Here is an 18,945-nt window from a genome sequence, read left to right as displayed (position 1 = left end):
TTTGGTATTTTTAGTAGAGACGGGGTTTCACCATGTTAGCCAGGATGGCCTTGATCTCCTGACATCATGATCCATCTGCCTCGGCCTCCCAAAGTGCTGGGATTACAGGCGCGAGCCACCACACCCGGCCAGGTCATTCTAATTTTTTAATCAAGGTATAATTTATATACTGTAAAATACCCACCCCAAACAGTTTCATCTTTATATTGTGGTCCCACCCCTCCGCCCGGCCCAGTCTGAGGTTTTTGTATTTCATTTTCAGGTAAATTGTGTATGCACATATTATTCAATTTTAAACTGAAAACTGTATTAGCATCAAGGTGACCTCTGGAACCAAAGGGCAAAGAAAGAGGCAGGTACAGACTTCCCCATCATTCCTCCTTCTTCTCGTCTCCTTGCCCTTCCACATCCAGGGAAAATCCTTCTCCGCCAGGCAATGACTTCATCGTTTCCTTCTCACTAATTTGAATACTCTTAAGGGAGAGCCAAACAAAAAATGAAAATGATGAATGACTCCTTGTGCAATGCAGAAAAAATGTGGCGTTTGGGATCTCACAGTGACGGAATACCCCTCATGCAGAAACAGAACATGCTTCTCTCCAAAACAAAAAGCAGAAACAAAGGTATTTCAGACCTCAGAGGGTGTTTTGCCAAATGGTAGGTATGTAAAAGATTTTAAAGGGGCAGGTGAAAGCAAATCAACTCTCACCTCCAAAGCAGGTAACTGTTTTATTTGAAAGAAAAACAAAAGTTCCTCTAAATAAGCCACAAAGCTAAGTCAGGAGAGAAACAGAAATGGTAGAGAGGGATGCTTAACAAGTAGGAGGAAAAATACCTGCTGGCTTATATGGCACATTTATTTTATACATTTACAGATTTTGACTAAAACACATTTTTAACCCAGAGTTCAGCCTCTATCTGCACACCCCACGTGTCCCGGTGACTGGTCAGACCTCAGTTATCATAAACACTAACTTCTAAGAATATCTAAAAAAGTTTCTACTTAGAAACTACTGTTAAATCATAATCCAAGTTTGGGCAATGCTGCTTTCTTATCACAGATTTCTTACTGCATCAGAATCTTGAAACACATTCTCAGGTTTTATTTGCAGTTTCCAAAGTCGGTGGCTATCGGCAGTGCCGTGTGGGGAAAGCACTTGCCTTCACTGATAGCTGAAGAGGAGATTAAACCAACTCTTGGTGGCCACCCCACTCTGTGTCAGAGACTATGCAATGGGCTTTCAACAGGGCCACCTGCTTTGACCTTCCCCACATGAATGGCTGCTAGGTCCAACCCGCAGAACACGGCCAGACGACAGATGAACAAATGCACTCAGACACAGGAATCCAGTGAAAGAGTGGGCTAGGGGACTGGGCCACCCACAAACACCGAGGAGGGTGCTATAAAGAGTCAGCAGCCGCAGCCCTGAGAAGCCAGCACTGTGGGCATTTATTCAGTATAGACTTAATGACAAAGGCCTTGAGTCAACACATTTGTGGGCAATTCATACAGTCGCCCAGACCCGGAGAGAGTAGTTCTGTACGTGGATGATTAAGGGCGAGGTTCCGCGGCCTAAGTAAACTAACTTATCTAGATCAATTTACTTATATCCCCTTGTTATCTAACCTAAGCTTTCAGGCACCAGATTATAACCAGAGGCTGGTTATTCCAAGGTCATGTCATTGGCCCTCCTGCTAAGGAATAACTCCTTTATAATCTATAGACTAGAGAGGAAGCAGTTCCAAACATCAGTGGATTCAGCTCACTACTAAACTACAATCAACACACTTGGCTTTTTCTCTAAGATAAACCTGAACTAGGGGGAAAAGAGTGTAGAGAAGTCCCTGTCACCATCTTGATTGATTATCTTTTCTAACCCCAAACCTTGCCTTATTACCTTTTGTGGTCTTTTATTGCTTGTTTAAATAAAACAGAGGCATCTGACAAAATGAATATTAAATGTAGTTACAATCAAGCAATTCTGCAGAGTAATAAACGTCTGGGGGTTTTTTTTAGAGATTCAAGAGGATGTAGTAATGTCAAGTGCAAGTGTTTCCGACTGTCACGGAAGGTTAAGGGGTCTCAGGAAGGTGTGGGTGATGCACAAGGCATATCCACGGGACTGCAAAAATGTTCAAACCACTGCAGATTTGGCTCCTTTGAAATGACTGTGAATTACCTGTGAAAATGATAATTAAAGGGTTAAGATTTTTAAAAAACAGAAATTTCAATGAAAAAGAGACTTGCTTCACGTATAAGAGAAACACAAACATGGACAACTGACTATGTTTTCTCATCTTTCAAAAAAAGTTGGACTAAAACAAAATATTTTTGGCAAAACAGTAACCAGCAACAAACGATTGGTTCTAGTATGAGAAAAAAACTGTTGAAATCTTCAACAAAAATTCCATTCGAAGAAAACACCTACCACGCCAGGCACGGTGGCTCATGCCTATAATCCCAGCACTTTGGGAGGCTGAGGTGGGAGGATCGCTTAAATTCCGCAGTTCAAAGCCAACCTGGGTAACAGAGTGAGACCCGTGTCTCTACAAAAAATTTAAAAATTATCCAGGCATGGTGACTCATGACTGTGGTCCCAGATACTTGGGAGGCTAAGGTGGGAGGATCACTTGGACCCAGGAGGTTGAGACTGCAGTGAGCCATGATCAGACCACTGTACTCCAGCCTGGGCAACAGAGCGAGATCCTGTCTCCAAAAAAAAGGATACACATATCACAATCCTGAGCACGGACCACACCAATCCGTTTCATGGACATCCACAGCACTGGTGCTGAAGGATGCATCATGAAGGCTAAAAAGAATTGCACACGAAGTTTAAATAATAATGAGAGTTCCATAAATATTAGCTATGTACTAAGAGTCTGCTGACATATTATCTCAGTGCATCCTCACCCTATCCAGTGAGGCAACCTGAAGGAGGGCGCAACATCCTCTCTATTCCCCATGGGTCCCAGAGCCTCACACAGGGTCTGGCACACAGCTGGTGTGCCAGAGAAAGTAGTTGGTAATTAAACTTCTTATTTTTAAGGAGACTATTACCAGCTACATGACACAGATAAGGAAATAAAGGCATAAAAGGTTGCTGATTTTCCCAAGTTTACTTGTCTAATAAATTGGGATTCCAAACCAGGGCCAGCAGGACCCATCCCAAGATCTAAGTAATGTAAAATGAGTGAACCATGGGCCGATATGCAATTTCTGCAAACACTTTCTACCCCAGCTATCCTACCATGCTATCTAATTTTTTTTTCCTAAAAGTCTCCTATACCCTCAAAAGATGAAGACTGCCACCACTGAGAACATTCAAAAGATGGGTGCTGTTGGCCAGGCGCAGTGGCTCATGCCTGTAATCCCAGCACTTTGGGAGGCTGAGATGGGTGGATCACGAGGTCAGGAGATCAAGACCATCCTGGCTAACACGGTGAAACCTTGTCTCTACGAAAAATACAAAAAATTAGCCAGGCGTGGTGGCAGGCACCTGTAGTCCCAGCTATTCAGGAGGCTGAGGCAGGAGAATGGTGTGAACCCGGGAGGCGGAGGTTGTAGTGAGCCGAGATCGCACCACTGCAACTCCAGCCTGGGCAATAGAGCAAGACTCCATCTCAACAAAAAAAAAAAAAAAAAGAGAGACAGAGATGAGTGCTGTGGGTTTGAAAGAGCTTCAGCAGAGTCCCTGCCATGGCTGGGCAGCTTGCTCTACCCTGAAGGAGGACATGTTCACTCCACTCCAGGTGACATTCACTCCTGCTGTTCTGTGCAGTCAAACTTGGGATGCTTCAAGTTGTCCAATAGTAAAATGATATTTAACTGCAATGGACTGAATGTGTGTGTTCCCTCCCCAACCCTCTGTCAAAATTCATGTGTTGAAATCCTAACCCCCAATGTGATGGTAATCACTTTTAGGGGTGATTAAGTCATGAGGGTGGAGCCCTCACTAATGGGATTAGTGTCCTTCTATCTGAGGACCACTGAGAGCTCTCTCACCCTCTTTCTGCCATGTGTGGATACAAGAAATCAGCAGTCAGCAGGGTCTGGTGGCTCATGCCTGTAATCCCAGCACTTTGAGAGGCTGAGGCAGGTGGATCATTTGAGGTCAGGGGTTCGAGACCAGCCTGGCCAACATGGTGAAACCCCGTCTCTACTAAAAATACAAAAAAAAAAAATCAGCTGGGTGTGGTGGCGGAAGCCTGTAATCCCAGAGGCTCAGGAGGCCGAGGCAGGAGAATTGCTTGATCTCCGGAGACAGAGGTTGCAATGAGCAGAGATCCTGCTACTGCACTCCAGCCTGGGCCACAGAGTGAGATTCCGTCTCACAAAAAAAAAGTCAGCAGTCTGCAATCCGGAAGAGAATTTGACTAAGCTGGGTAGCACCTTGATCTCAGACTTCCAGCCTCCAGAACGGTAAGAAACAAATTTCTGTTGTTTATAGGCCGTTCAATTCATGGTACTTTGTTACTGCACCCCAAAATGATGAGGACATCAACGGCAACGCAGAGAGGACACTGGGACAGCTCAGTTCTAATGAAAATGTCACCTAAATAGAACACATATCACCACCATAAAATGGTAAACATCACAATAACTCTACCCTACTTAAAAAATCAGTTACAGAATATGAAAACAAACCACCAAGAACACTAACAATTAATATAGAAGCTTCTCTGAAAAATACCAGGCCACAAAATAATTCAACTTCAGGAGCTTGGCATGTGAAAGGTTAACTTATTCAGGTGTTGAATTGGAACAACAAAAAAAATTTGATGGAGAACTTGCCAGAATAACCCTTCGGTCACAACCGTTGCCAAAGTCAAAGGCCAAAGTTATATTTTAAACTTTAGAAGTAAACATTAAAATGAAGGTTTTTTTTTTTAATTCTCCAATAATTTTCACTTTTAAAGTACCAAACTGACACATAAAAAAATTCGTGCTAATTATCCCAAGGAATCGACTTCTTTAAAAACCCTTTATTTCACAATTACGCTAATATCCCATTAATTTGGGACACTTACCAATGTATTTATTCTTTGCTCATTACCTGTGTGCACATTAAGAGTACACCAATAACACAATACAGGCATTAATATGGAAAACATCAACAAAAGACATCTGGAAAGCTAATGAATAATCAAGGGATTTCAAATTAAACTACAGAATTTTCCCTTAGAATCTTTAGGACAACACTGTCAAGCTCAATCTATTCACTTCGCCTCCAGAATCAATTTTTCAAACTTTATGACAGGTCTAATCGCTTCCACCTGTGTCTCCAGCTTGACTCTTGACTGGCATGCTACCAGCCAGAGTGGAAATGTAGACAAAGACCCCTATTAGGATCCGGCTGTTTCTCTACTGTGAGGTCACTCAGCCATTAAATTAGTTCCAGCCCAATTTCTGTCCTCTCGGGCCTCGATTTCAGGGGAGGAGGGTGCAGAGTTGAGTCAGTTAGCAGCACAGAACCAGAAGGGAAGAAATGGGGGAAAAGATATTTGGGACTGACTAGGTAGGTGCACACGAAGCTGAAAAGCTGGGGTTGGCCCCAAACTCTGAAATCGAAATACTATCTTTCTTAAATGACTGCAGCTATTCTCCCCAGTGCAATCCCGTCCCCCTTCCCATTTAAAAACATATATATATTTTATGGGATTGTGTTTCCTTTTCTTCTCCTTCATTTGGAGAAAGTCAACTGTCTCCCATACAATGTTTCCTCAACTCACATGAGGTTGATTCACAAAACTACCTCAGTGATCTAAAAGCACCGGAGGTCACTGAGAGATAGAAAGGCTGGCTGGTGAAGGCCCTGGGGTGGGGGCATCACCAGGTCAAAGGAGGTGAGCTGAAGGTGCCTGGAGAGCGTCTAGTGTTCCAACACCTCTGATTTCACAGCTGAATACAGTAAGGCTCAGGGAGGAGAGACTGTCAAGGTCACAGAGCTAGTGGATGATACAGTCTTGGTTCCAGCATTTTCCCTACTAGATTATGAGCTCTACAGCATCAGGAACAAGGCCCAACACACAGTAACTGCAAAAACAAAAACAAACCCTGCACATCTCTCCTATATCACTGAGCCCACTTCATTTCTGCCTAAAGCCCCAATGCTCAGACTAAGAACGGTGTATGCAACTTTACAAACTGGCACATGCACTAGGATCTGCTTCTGCAAATGCGCTGTCAGGCATGGACGCTGCCTGAGCCGCCAGGACACCTCTCCAGTGCCTAACACGGTGTCCGGTATACAGGGGGTGCTTCAGAAGTGTTTATCCCATGGGGCAAAGAAGTCAAATCTAAGCCTGAAACATCAAGGGACTCAAACGGTGACAAATGAGAAATCAGCTTATTTAATAAGAAAATCTAAAATATTATTTACAAATACAAAACGTCCAACCCTTGGCCGGTTCATTCAGATTGCACAAGTATACAAAGGAAATCAGCATGAGCAAGGTTATGCTCATCTGCTCACCACAAATTGTGGTTTCACGTCATTTCACTCTCAGATGGAGATTTGATATGAGTCAATCAAGAAAGACGCTATCGGCCAAATAAAAGATGATTCCAAAAATAGCACAACGACTCAGTTACCCCAAGCTCCTACGTTTCACAGTCTAGCCTCATGCTGTCTCTAGAGGGTTGTCATTGATCAGGAGATTAAATGGAAAGTGCCACACTCCCACCATGTCAAGGCAGAGTGAACTCTGGGAGGGGCTTTTCCTGCAGTGACAATGGATTTGCAGTGGCTGGTCCACACCCCCTTCCCTAGACCCTACCACCACCAATAGCTCACATTTGCAAAGGGATTCCTGAGCTGTAGCTGTGGGATGTGAGCCTGGAACAAGGGGAAGTTCACTGTCCCAGACACAGACACGGACTGGACCCATGTCCCTGAGACTCTACCTAACTGGCTGAGCTAACTGCTCACAGGGAAACCTACCAGGAAATAGCACAGAAAAATAAAGACCTCTGGCATGAAACAAAACCGGCAATACACAGAGCATGGTGATATGGTTAGGCCCTGTGTCCCCACACAAACCTCATCTTGAATTATAATCCCTGTAATCCCCATAATCCCCGGGGGCCAAGGGAGAGACTGGATGGAGGTAATTGGATCATGGGAGTGGTTTCTCCCATGCCGTTCTTGTGATAGTGAGTTCTCACGAGATCTGATGGTTTTGTAAGTGTTTGGTAGTTCCTCCTGTGTTCATTCTCCTTCCTGCCGCCTTGTGAAGAAGGTGCCTTGCTTCCCCTTCGCCTTCCACCATGATTGTAAGTTTCCTGAGGCCTCCTCAGCCATGCTGAACTGTGATTCAGTTAAACCTCTTTCCTTTATAAATGACTCAGTCTTGGTTAGTTCTTTTTTTTTTTTTTTTTTTTTTTTTTTTTGAGGCGGAGTCTTCACTCTGTCGCCCAGGCTGGAGTGCAGTGGCACCATCTCGGCTCACTGCAAGCTCCGCCTCCCGGGTTCGCGCCATTCTCCTGCCTCAGCCTCCCGAGTAGCTGGGACTACAGGCGCCCGCCACCGCGCCCGGCTAATTTTTTGTATTTTAGTAGAGACGGGGTTTCACCGTGTTAGCCAGGATGGTCTCGATCTCCTGACCTCGTGATCCGCCCGCCTCGGCCTCCCAAAGTGCAGGGATTACAGGCGTGAGCCACCGCGCCCGGCCTTGGTTAGTTCTTTATAGCACTATGGAAAGAGATTAACACATACGGCATCCGGAAGGTGTTACCCTGGCAGTAGTGTGGAAAAGCAATTCACGGTCAGGAAGACATGTCAGAGAAAATGGCTGGAGCCTGGGATAAAGGATGAAATGACCTTTTCTAAGCAAATGAGTTGGGTGGCACAAGTCAGATTCCTGGGGAAAGAGCATCACTCATGGGGTTTTGACTTTTGACTCTGGGGGTAGAGGGGACTCAGTCATCAGCAAGCGGCACCCACATTGCCCTGTGCTGCTTCCTCTCCTCAGAGTGCTCTCCCCTCTACTCAATCACAAACATGCTTCCAAATTTGTGGGGTGGAGGCACAAGGTGAAGGCAGTGGGGGTTCATGCTCTAAGACAAGCCACTCGCATGCCCAGAGAGATCAAAAGAAAGCTCTCTACACCAGTACCATGGTAGCTCAGCTGGATTTGCAAAGAAGAAAATATCATGTCCTCAAAAATCTGTCAGAAATCTCTAAATCCACCTAGATGTGTAAACACCTAAAAAAAAAATTCCTCTAATTACCTTGAGTAAGCACTGAAACAAAAGCAGTGTTATAAGTCAAATAATTATCTTCACCTGTGATCCTAAATCTGGTAGGCCCTGGCACTATGAGAAGGTATACTACTTTCAGGGCCTCCAGGTATTTTTCTTGATAGTCTGAAAAACTGAAAGGACATTCCTGAGGCAGAATCCTAATCGTCTTCCAGTGTCTACCCTCCTCTCCTCCTTAGTGATAGAAGCCTGGTTTCCAGTTAGATCCATGGATGCCTGCTATAAAGACCACATTTATTTCCTAGCCTTGTTTGTAGGTCATGTGACTAGGTCCTGTTCATAATATAGAAACAAAAAGGCCATATGCAACTTCTGTCCCTTGAAGAACAGGGATGTGGCTTCTTTACCCCTTCCTCCTGCTTACTGGCTCAAGTAAGAACATAAACACTGGGATCGCCATCCTGGACATGTGCTGAAGGTGGCCGAGCAACTCAATTGGGCCCTTGACACGTGAGCCAACACACCAACGCTGGACTTTCCATCTCCGTCTATCTCATTTGCAGGAGAGAAAAATAAACTTCCATTCTGTTCAAGCGACTTCTATTTTTGGGTATCTGTTGCACACAGTGAAATCTAATCCTAATTGACCTAGGAACTGGTACCTGAATAAGGGGTGCTAGGTCTCAGATTACACGCATGCCACCAGAAACAAGGAATAAAAATGCAGCCTGATATGGAGGAGATGGGCAGGGGATTGCTCGCAAAGACACAGGTCTCACAGGTTCTCAACTGCTGATTGCTGCAGCAAAGCCTTTGATGGAGTCCTGACCTTCTACATGTTGGGAGGTAGACCTGGTGTCTCTTAGAAGCTCTATTCTTATAGGAGACAGCTCTGAAAATTCAAAATGTCAGTGTTTGCCAGTCCATGACACTGTCAGCAAGGTTCAATCAAAGAGAAATGACCTCCAACTAAAGCTAACTAGTCTCAAGAAGTGGAAAAGAATACAGATTTGATTAGAAAGGAGCTCTGTGTCAGCAACCAGCAATCTAAGTTGAGCCTATGGGGCTGTCCCTGCAGCCCCAGCAGGAGATAAGACAGAGGCTTCACCGCATAGAGCCCAGAAGTCTTGTGCCAAAGACATGATTAAGGGCCTGGCCTTCCACCCAAGCCCACGGTTTCATTTGGCCCAAGGGAGTTGCTATTAAATTGGGAGGGAAGGGAACGGCAGAGCGTTGAGGCCTTTAAAAGACCAGAGTTTTTAGGCTGCAAAACTGTCTAGACAAGATCTTGATGGTTACTCACATGGAACCAATCAGAAGCAGACTAGAGGGCTACGAATGTCCTGAGAGACTTATATCTCTACAGAAACCTTAAGGCTGGCCTATAAAAAGCTGTGACTATTCAGTCCTCAAAACAACACCCAGACCCCAAATCCTCCCAGGAAGCGGGTGTTGGAAGCCCATCCTCTCCAGTATCCGTCTCTGATGTGGTACAGAGAAGACCCTTTCAGAAGGCAAAGCCGTGGCCCCAAAAGATCCCGGGCAAGAGCATTCCCGGAGGGCAGAACACGGGTTGCCAGACAGCGAAAAGGAAACGTACTGGCCGCCAGTGCAGGGGGTACAGGGGGACTTGATGGTCCCGATTTCTACTACAGCAGCGTGGCACATGGTGTGCTAGGGGCAGACAGCTCGTCTGTTTCAGCTAACAGATTGCAAGACCGTAATAGGCACATCCGGCCCTAAAAGAGAAAAGGGCCCATCATCCAGAGATCCTGAATCTGACAGAGTGGAAGGAAACGAATGTGATACTAGGGCCGTTTTCCTTGAGGAATAGGTGAGAGTTTTCTAAGGAGGGGAAGACAGATGCATGTTGATATCTGGGACCTCAGCAGAAACTGCTGGCTGTTCCCCACTGTGTCCTTCCCCGACTTCCTTAGGAATACAACTCCCAATTTTCAGCTGGTGCAGGTTCCATGATGGGGAAGGGTTGATGGAGAAAAAGAGATTTTTTTAAATCGTATGATCAAGATCTATATATAATGTAAATTTCACTTCTAATTCAGCCCATTAGGAAAGAGCTGCTCAATTGCTGCAGACATGATACACACAGACGAAGAGAGAAATAAGCATTGAGAGAACCCAGTCCATGGTTTTGAAAATTCTTCTTGTCCTGTACAGTTGGTTCATCAAAGTGATAGTCTCATCATGTTGCCCAGGCTGGTCTCAAACTCCTGGGCTTAAGCAGTTCTCCTGCCTCAGTCTCCCAAAGTGCAGCAATTACAGGCATGAGCCACAGAAAAAGTATCCCACTTTTTTTTGAGATGGAGTCTTGTTCTGTCGCCCAGGCTAGAGTGCAATGGCGCGATCTTGGCTCACTGCAACCTCTGCCTCCAAAGTTCAAGCGATTCTCCTGCCTCAGCCTCCTGAGTAGCTGGGATTACAGGAGCACGCCACTACTGCCTGGCTAGTTTTTGTATTTTTAGTAGACACAGGGTTTCACCATGTTGGCCAGGCTGGTCTCAAACTCCTGACCTCAAGTGATCCACCCATCTCGGCCTCCCAAAATGCTGGGATTACAGGTATGAGCCACCGTGCCTGGCCGTATTCCACATTTTTGATAAATATTCAGAAACAGGAACAATTCCACACACAGTAAATTCTGTTACCTAGAATTCTACACACTGGTGTAATACTAGTGTTTGACACTGTTCCAGTAATGACTCCAAAGCACTAAAACAATGGTCCCCAACCTTTTTGGCACCAGGGTCTGGTTTTGTGGAAGACAATTTGTCCATGGACGGGGGGTTGGGGAGTGGTTTCGGGATGAAACTGCTCCGCCTCAGATCACAAGGCATTAGTCAGATTCTCATAAGGAGCACGCAACCTAGATCCCTCACATGCACAGTTCACAACAGGGTTTGAGCTCCTATGAGACTCTAATGCTGCTACTGATTTGACAGGAGCCAGGGCTCAGCCAGTAATGCTCACTTGTACCGCTCACCTATTGCTGTGCGGCCCAGTTCCTAACAGGCTGCAGACCACAGCCCGGGGGTCAGGGATCCCTGCACTGAAAAATAAAGTATGAGATTCGTTGATTTGTGTAAAGCACACAAAAGCAGCAACTGGAAGAGAACAGCTGCCAGTACATGTTACCTATTATTACTACCACAAATAGACTATGTTTCCATAAGGATAGCTGGTTAACATGGTTTGGATTTATGTTCCTGCCCAAATCTCATGTCGAACTGTAATTCCCAGTGCTGGAGGAGGGCCTGGTGAGAGATGATTTGGTCATGGGGGTGGATATTCCCCTTGCTGTTCTCATGATAGTGAGTGAGTTCTCATGAGATCTGGTTGTTTAAAAGTGTGTGGCACCACCCCCTTTGCTGTCTTCCTCCTGCTCCCATCATGTAGGATGTGCCTGCTTCCCCTTCACCTTCTGCAATGATTGTCAGTTTCCTGCGGACTCCCAGCCATGCTTCCTGTACAGCCTGCAGAACCGTAAGCCAATTAAACCTCTTTTCTTTGTAAACTACCCAGTCTCAGTTCTTTATAGCAATGCAAGAACGAACTGATACACTCAGGTAAGAGCAAATATAGTTTTAGAAATATTTTGGCCTTATTCTTAGAACGTAAGAAACCATATATTTTGTGCATCCATCTATCTCGTGGTCCCTCTGACACCAAGGTGACCTCTTCAAATGTCTTCTCCTTAAAAAGGCAACTGCCTCCCCAGCAAGAATTTCTTCCCAGGTTCACTGACTCAGTAGGTTTCTGTGAGTAACTTCACTTCATAGTTTTAGGAAGGAACCGCCGCGAACAGTGGACGCAGGGAATCTATGGAAAGCTAAGGCCATCAACAACCATTCATTCAGTATCAGCTCTGCACCAAGTGAGGGATTAATAATTAATAATCAAACCAAACAAGAAGAGAAACAAAGATTCCAAAACACCCTCAGAAAGGCCAAAATATTTTCCCCCTTTGAAAAAAATAAAAACTCTTAATCCTATGGGAGGTTCCACCTCTAGTGTTGGCAAGCTCAGCTTCAATGTCTGTCAGACACTTTTACAGACCTGAGTTTCCTAAGGCAGAGGGGTTTGTTTTTTTTTAGTTTAATATCAAAAGTGAACTTCCTGATATCCAAGAATATTAAGGCAATATATTTATACAGGTTCTCTCTTCACACAAAAACACAGGCTGGACAGCATGTGGTGAAGCCCAGCCCTGTGCAGATGTGCGGGAGCCTTGGCCCATCCACACTTTCAGGGTGTGTGCTGCCCTCCTGATGACACGCTGCCCTGGCCACGAGCTCCAGGACCACACTTCCAAGGTTCCCAGATGGTGCTGACATGAAATATTCTTCAGTATTCTCCACAGAAACAACAAAAATGGCCTGGAAGTACCCATATTTTTCTATCTGAACTTGGCCCCCCCCAATCTTTTGTTAATAACTTATCTGATTTTTTTATCCAGAAAATGTAACTATCACGAGTTACCCCTTCAGTATAATAGTCTTCACTTGAGTAACAAAGGATTATCACAGAGTTTGCAACAAGCAAGTGATGACTGTTCCATCTACAAGAACAGGCTTTTTCCTTTTCTACTGGGAAGCAATGGATGTCGGGGGTGGGGTGGAAGCAGGAGAGTTAAGAAATGCTGAAAAATAAAAGTACCTATGACAATACAAATTAACTCAGTAAACAACAATTGTTAATGAACACGGCTCACAGTTCCCCTCCCAGTTCGCCCCCGTTACTCTGATAATCCTCCCAAATGATTCCGCCAATGCCTCCCCTAATACAACACATATACTAAAACTGCCATTCCGATGACCCTAAGTTTGACAGTCAAGAAAATGCTAAAGTTGGCTCCTCATTTTATATCAATATAGCATTAAATTCCAGAAACTATTATTAGGAAAACAGGCGAAAATATTCCCATACATTGAATTATACCTCTGTCTAATCATGTGGTCCCATGAGTGAAATGCTTAGAAACTATGAATCCAGTTATTTTTGGAATATTTCACTCCTTAAATTTTGACCCCACATTGAAGGAAGGCACTTTTGTTATTCCCTCCCTCTATAACCCAATTTTTTTTTTTTTTTTTTTTTTTTTTTTTTTTTTTTTTTTTGAGATGCAGTCTTGCTCTCGCCCAGGCTGGAGTGCAGTGGCGCAATCTCAGCCTCCTGGGTTCACACCATTCTCCTGCCTCCCGAGTAGCTGGGACCACAGGCGCCCGCCACCACGCCCAGCTAATTTTTTGTATTTTTAGTAGAGACGGGGTTTCACCGTGTTAGCTAGGATGGTCTCGATCTCCAGACCTCGTGATTCGCCCGCCTCGGCATCCCAAAGTGCTGGGATTACAGGAGTGAGCCACCGTGCCCAGCCTATACCCCAATTTTTAAAACTAAAATAGTATTAGTACTATTGGGGAGTTTAAAACAATTCCTTTATTTTCCATTTTTTAATCTTTAGTCAGAGTTTACATAACAGAAGGAATCAAAAGGAAAACTTGCAATAAGAGTAAATTTCAAATATCCAAATGGGGTTATGGACTGCTTTAGAAAAGGTACTGGGGCTGAGCATGGTGGCTCACGCCTAAAATCCCAGCACTCTGGGAGGCTGAGTCAGGAGGATCACTTGAACCCAGGAGTTCGAGGCCAGCCTGGGCAACATGGAGAAGCCCTGTCTCTACCAAAAACACAAAACTTAGCTGGGCGTGGTGACGTGTGCCTATAGTCCCAGCTACTTGGGAGGCTGAGGCAGGAGCAACCCTTGAGCTCAGAAGGTCGAGGCTGCAGTGAGCCGCGATTATACCACTGGACTCCAGTCTGGGTGACAGAGCAAGATCCTGTTTCCAAAAATAAATAAATAAATAAATAAAAGTATTGGATAGCAATGTACTAAAAACACTTTTCAAAATACAAAGCTCTGACTTTTTTCAATTTACACAGCTTAGATGCCATTCAAACTTCCTATTCAAATGCCCCTGAAAAACATCTTAAATCAAATGTCTAACACTGATTGTAACTGCACAAAAGAAGAATGATAACCTGAGCAACAATGCCACCAGTTACACATATTTTTTCATATTAGTTTATCAAAGAACATTTTGAAGGCCTGATTCAAGGAAGCAAGACACAAAGCAAAACCAACCACCTTCCATTCCCATAAAAAACAAATCTGTGATCAAAGAACTTCACCTTCCTTTTCCACAATTCAACTCTTCTAGGACAAGAGTACTTCCGCCTTGCTAATAGGTCTCGTCAAATGCATTCCTCTACAACTCTATCCCCTCCTCCACTATTGGTAAGAGAGGATGATCAACGGAACAGGATTCCTCCAAGCAGATGCAGGAGGCCTGCTCACACCTTACCCATCCAGGAGACGCATCGTTGTGGGGGTCACTTCGGCAAACAAAATTACTTTCCCCAACTGCTTGGTCTGCAGATTTTGGCGATAGATCTCCAAGTTGAAATTTTCTGATGAGAAGGCCTCCATGTTGGTCACCACAGGTATACAAGATGGGGTTATTTCTACTTCAGACACGTAGGATGAAACAAATCTAAGAGAGAGCTGGCTGGATTTTATTTCTCCCTCGGAGTCCACGTGTTTCCCAAGCCACTGCATAAGAGGATCCCGGATTTCCTGTGTCATAAAGAAAGAAATGAGGAGGTCGTAATTTGGCATTACATTAGATCATGGCAGCTTTTCCTTATAATGCCATTTTGGTAATATGAGTACTTCCTAATTCACGACCAATAAAAGCTGGATTAACATATTCCATACATCTAAAATGATTAGACAATATGATAACCATATACTTAGTATGCTTATACTATAAAATAAGCTGTTCAGAAACCAGGATCCAAGAAAATCAGTTCAGTTCATGATTATACTTCCTATCTTACATTCTGTCATGATTTTCAAGATTCCCCTCCGGTCCAGAGTTCATAAGTAGTTCTCCAGTCCTCTGTGCATTTTATCCTCCGTGCATTTTATGGAAAACTTTTATCTTTTTGCCCCACAAAGAAATTCATTATCCTATCTGCAAAAACAACAACAACAGGAAACCCTGGCGGAAAGAAGTCACAGAACACAAAGCACGAAAATATGAGAACACTCGGTCTCGGCCTCACGTCTTAGAGAACCTCCACTTCCTCCTGTAAAGACAAGCCAACTTGATCACCGACCAGGAAGACACTAATCTTCACAAAGGGAAAGTGGGGTACCCCAAAGCTGATTTCTGTTTGCCCCAAATGGAGGTACAAGGAGGAGAAGGAAGGCAAAACCTAGAAGAGACGTTGCCCAATCCAGGCGCAGAGCTCTCTGTTCTACCTGTGAAACCACAAACCTGGAGGAGGTTCCCCCACTCCAGATCTTAGAGGTCCCAGAGGCCTTCCTCAAGGGTGGTTTATCAGGAACTGAGGGCTGAGGGAAGTCATCATCTCAAGAGGACTGCACAAAACTTACTAAGATCTCAGTAAACACAGATCCAGGCTCTTAGGCCATCCTCCTGCAAACACCAGGCCCTTCACATCCCAAAGCTCCCTGTGGCTACAGAGAAGTGGCTTCAGAAACGAAACTTAATTCAACGAATTTCAATTGATCAACCTTTAAAACACACATCTAGTTTGCAGATAATACAGACAAGAAGAGAACAAGTCAAATGACTTCAGAAGAAAGCATTCAGGGCCGGGTGCAGTGGCTCACACCTGTAACCTCAGCAGTTTGGGAGACCGAGGAAGGCAGATCACCTCAGGTCACGAGTTCAAGACCAGCCTGGCCAACCTAGTGAAACCCCGTCTCTACTGAAAATATAAAAATTTGCCCGGCGTGGTGGCGAGTGCCTGTAATCCCAGCTTACTTGGGAGGCTGAGACGGGAGAATCGCTTGAACCTGGGAGGCGGAGGTTGCAGTGAGCAGTTTGCTCCACTGCACTCCAGCCTGGGCAACAAAGAGTGAAACTCTGTCTCAAAAAACAAAATAAAACAAAACAAAACAAATCACAAAACAAAGAAGAAGAAAAAAGAAAGCATTCAGAAGAAATCCAGGAGATAAAACACTTTACAGGACAGCTGGGCTGCAATCTTCAACTAGTCAATGTCACGGTGGAGATGGGGTGGGGACAGAAGTCGAGAGGGGGACCCAGTCTAGATTAGAAGGGACTTAAAAGACATAATGAAATGCAATGGTTAGTTCTTTACTGGATTCCAATTTGAACAAACTAGCTGGAAAGGACAATTAGGAAATCTGAATGTGAACAGGACGCATTAGATAATAAACTGGAATTACTGCCAGTTTTAATAGGTGTGATAAGCATACTGTGGAGGCCAGGCGCAGTGGCTCACATCTGTAATCTCAGCACTGAGGCAGGTGAATTGCTTGAGCTCAAGAGTCTGAGACCAGCCTGGGCAACATGGTGAAACCCTGTATCTCCTAAAAATACAAAAATTAGCCAGGCATGGTGGTATGCAACTGTAGTCTCACATACTCAGGTGGCTGAGGTAGAAAGATTGCTTAAGCCCAAGAAGCAGAGGCCACAGTAAGCCAAGATTGCGCCACTGCACTCCAGCCTGAGGGACAGAACCAAACCCTGTCTCAAGAAAAAAAGGAGGTACTGTGGGGACACAGAAAAAGTCCTTAATTTTTAGAAATGTATATATGTCATGATATCTGTAAAATTTACCCCCAAAATATATAAAGTAAGGCAAAATGTTGATAATTGTTAAATTATGTTGATAATTGTTAAATCTAGATGATGGGTATTTGGGGTATGTGTTACAGTTTTCTCTTTATTCTTTTCCACATTTGAGAACTGTCATAATTAAGAGTAAAAAAACAGTGGTGAAATAAACATAAGCTATTTAAAAATAGTAAGTTCAGGCCAGGCACAGTGGTTCACGCCCGTAATCCCAACACTTTGGGAGGCTGAAGAGGGTGGATCACTTGAGGCCAGGAGTTCGAGACTAACCTGGGCAACATGGTGAGACCCCGTCTCTACTAAAAGTACAAAAATTACCTGGGCGTGGTGGCACATGCCTATAATCCCAGCTACTCAGAAGGCTGAGGCAGGAAAATCTCTTGAACCCAGGAGGTGGAGGTTGCAGTGAGCCAAGATCATGCCACTGCACTCTAGCCTGGGAGACAGAGCAAAACTCTATCTCAAATAATAATAATAATAAAGAATTCAGGCCGGGTGCAGTGGCTCACGCCTGTAATCCCAGCACTCTGGGAGGCCAAGGCGGGCAGATCACGAGGTCGGGAGATCGAGACCATCCTGGCTAACACGGTGAAACCCCGTCTCTACTAAAAATACAAAAAATGAGCCAGGCGTGGTGGTGCGCGCTTGTAGTCCCAGCTATTCGGAGGCTGAGGCAGAAGAATGGCGTAAACCCAGGAGTCGGAGCTTGCAGTGAGCCGAGATCGCGCCACTGCACTCCAGCCTGGGCGACAAAGCAAGACTCCGTCTAAAAAAAAAAAAAAAAGAATTTAATTGGCCATACACTGGCAACCCATTCCCTCTGTCATCCATTCAACAAACGTTACGGGATGTCTGCCATATGGCAGGCAGTCTCACAGGTTCTGAGGACGGAGCAATGATCAAAGGGATCAAAATTCCTGTCTTTGGAGGGTTAATGCTACAGTGTGCGAGTCAGAAAGTTAAAAAAGGTCGGGCGCAGTGGCTCACGCCTGTAATCCCAGCACTTTGGGAGGCTGAGGCGGGCGGATCACTCGAGGTCAGTTCAAGATCAGCCTGGCCAACATGATGAAACCCCATCTCTACTAAAAATTCAAAAAATTAGCCATGCGTCGTGGTGGGTGCCTGTAATCCTGTCTACTTGGGAGGCTGAGGCACAAGAATCACTTGAACCCAGGAGGCGGAGGTTGCAGTGAGCCAAGATCGCGCCACTGCACTCCAGCTGGGGTGATAGAGTGAGATTCAGTCTCAAAAAAAAGTTAAAAAACAGTAAACACAATACATAGAATGTTAGAGAGTAACACATACAAAGGAGGGACACGAAGACAGAGAAGAGAGGGAGGCCACTTCAGATCAGACAGATGGAGGACCTGCTGAGAAGGTGACACTGAAGGAAAGGCCTAGAGCAAGTGAAGGAGGACGCTGGGACAAAATCCATAGAACTATGTCATTTATATTTATTTATAAAGGGATTCCAGCAAGTGCAGAGGCTCCCGGAGCGGGGAAAGAGCCTGATCAGGGCAGAGCATTTGAGCAGAGTGAGCGCGGGGAGAAGGTGGAATGCTGGGGCCAGAGAGGCAGAGGGGGTGGCAAGAGCCATGGTCCACATTGCAAGGGCCTCAAAGGCCACACTGAGGACTGGGCATTCACTCGAGGAGCAACAGGGAGCCCCAGAAGGTTCTGGGGAAGGGCGTGGGATGTCCTACCTCTGTTGGAGCAGGATCACCCCACTCCGACTCCTGTGTTGAGAAGAGCCTGAAGGGGAACAAACAAGCAGAGAAACTAGTTACAAAGTCACCTAAATGAACCAGGAGTGAGACTACAGCCTGGACCAGTGTGCAGCAGACATGGTGAGAAAGGATAGGATTCACAGTATACTCTGAATTATAGGCTACAAGATTTGCTAACAAGTCATATTTGAGATGTTAGAGAAAACAGGGGCTCAAAAAACAGCCCATGATTTCTGGCCTAAACACCTGGAAGGTATTGCTGCTGGAAATACCATAGAGAGAGCAGGTTTGGAGAAGAAGAGACAGG

At 45.0% G+C, this 18,945-nt stretch overlaps 1 protein-coding gene across 4 annotated transcripts in view; it reads right to left on the bottom strand.

The window, feature by feature from the left end:
* The window catches only part of HLCS (holocarboxylase synthetase), a 247,697-nt gene that overhangs the window by 139,300 nt on the left and 89,452 nt on the right, over positions 1–18,945 (bottom strand). For all 4 annotated transcript variants that reach the window (XM_050785742.1, XM_050785741.1, XM_050785743.1 and 1 more), the window contains one exon: positions 14,584–14,855. In XM_050785742.1, the coding sequence (XP_050641699.1) occupies positions 14,584–14,855 (272 nt within the window). The remainder of the gene's footprint in view (positions 1–14,583; positions 14,856–18,945) is intronic.

The sequence above is a fragment of the Macaca thibetana genome, chromosome 3 (assembly GCF_024542745.1).
Source record: "Macaca thibetana thibetana isolate TM-01 chromosome 3, ASM2454274v1, whole genome shotgun sequence".
NCBI classification, from domain to species: domain Eukaryota; kingdom Metazoa; phylum Chordata; class Mammalia; order Primates; family Cercopithecidae; genus Macaca; species Macaca thibetana.
This window is presented reverse-complemented; position numbering and strand designations above follow the sequence as displayed.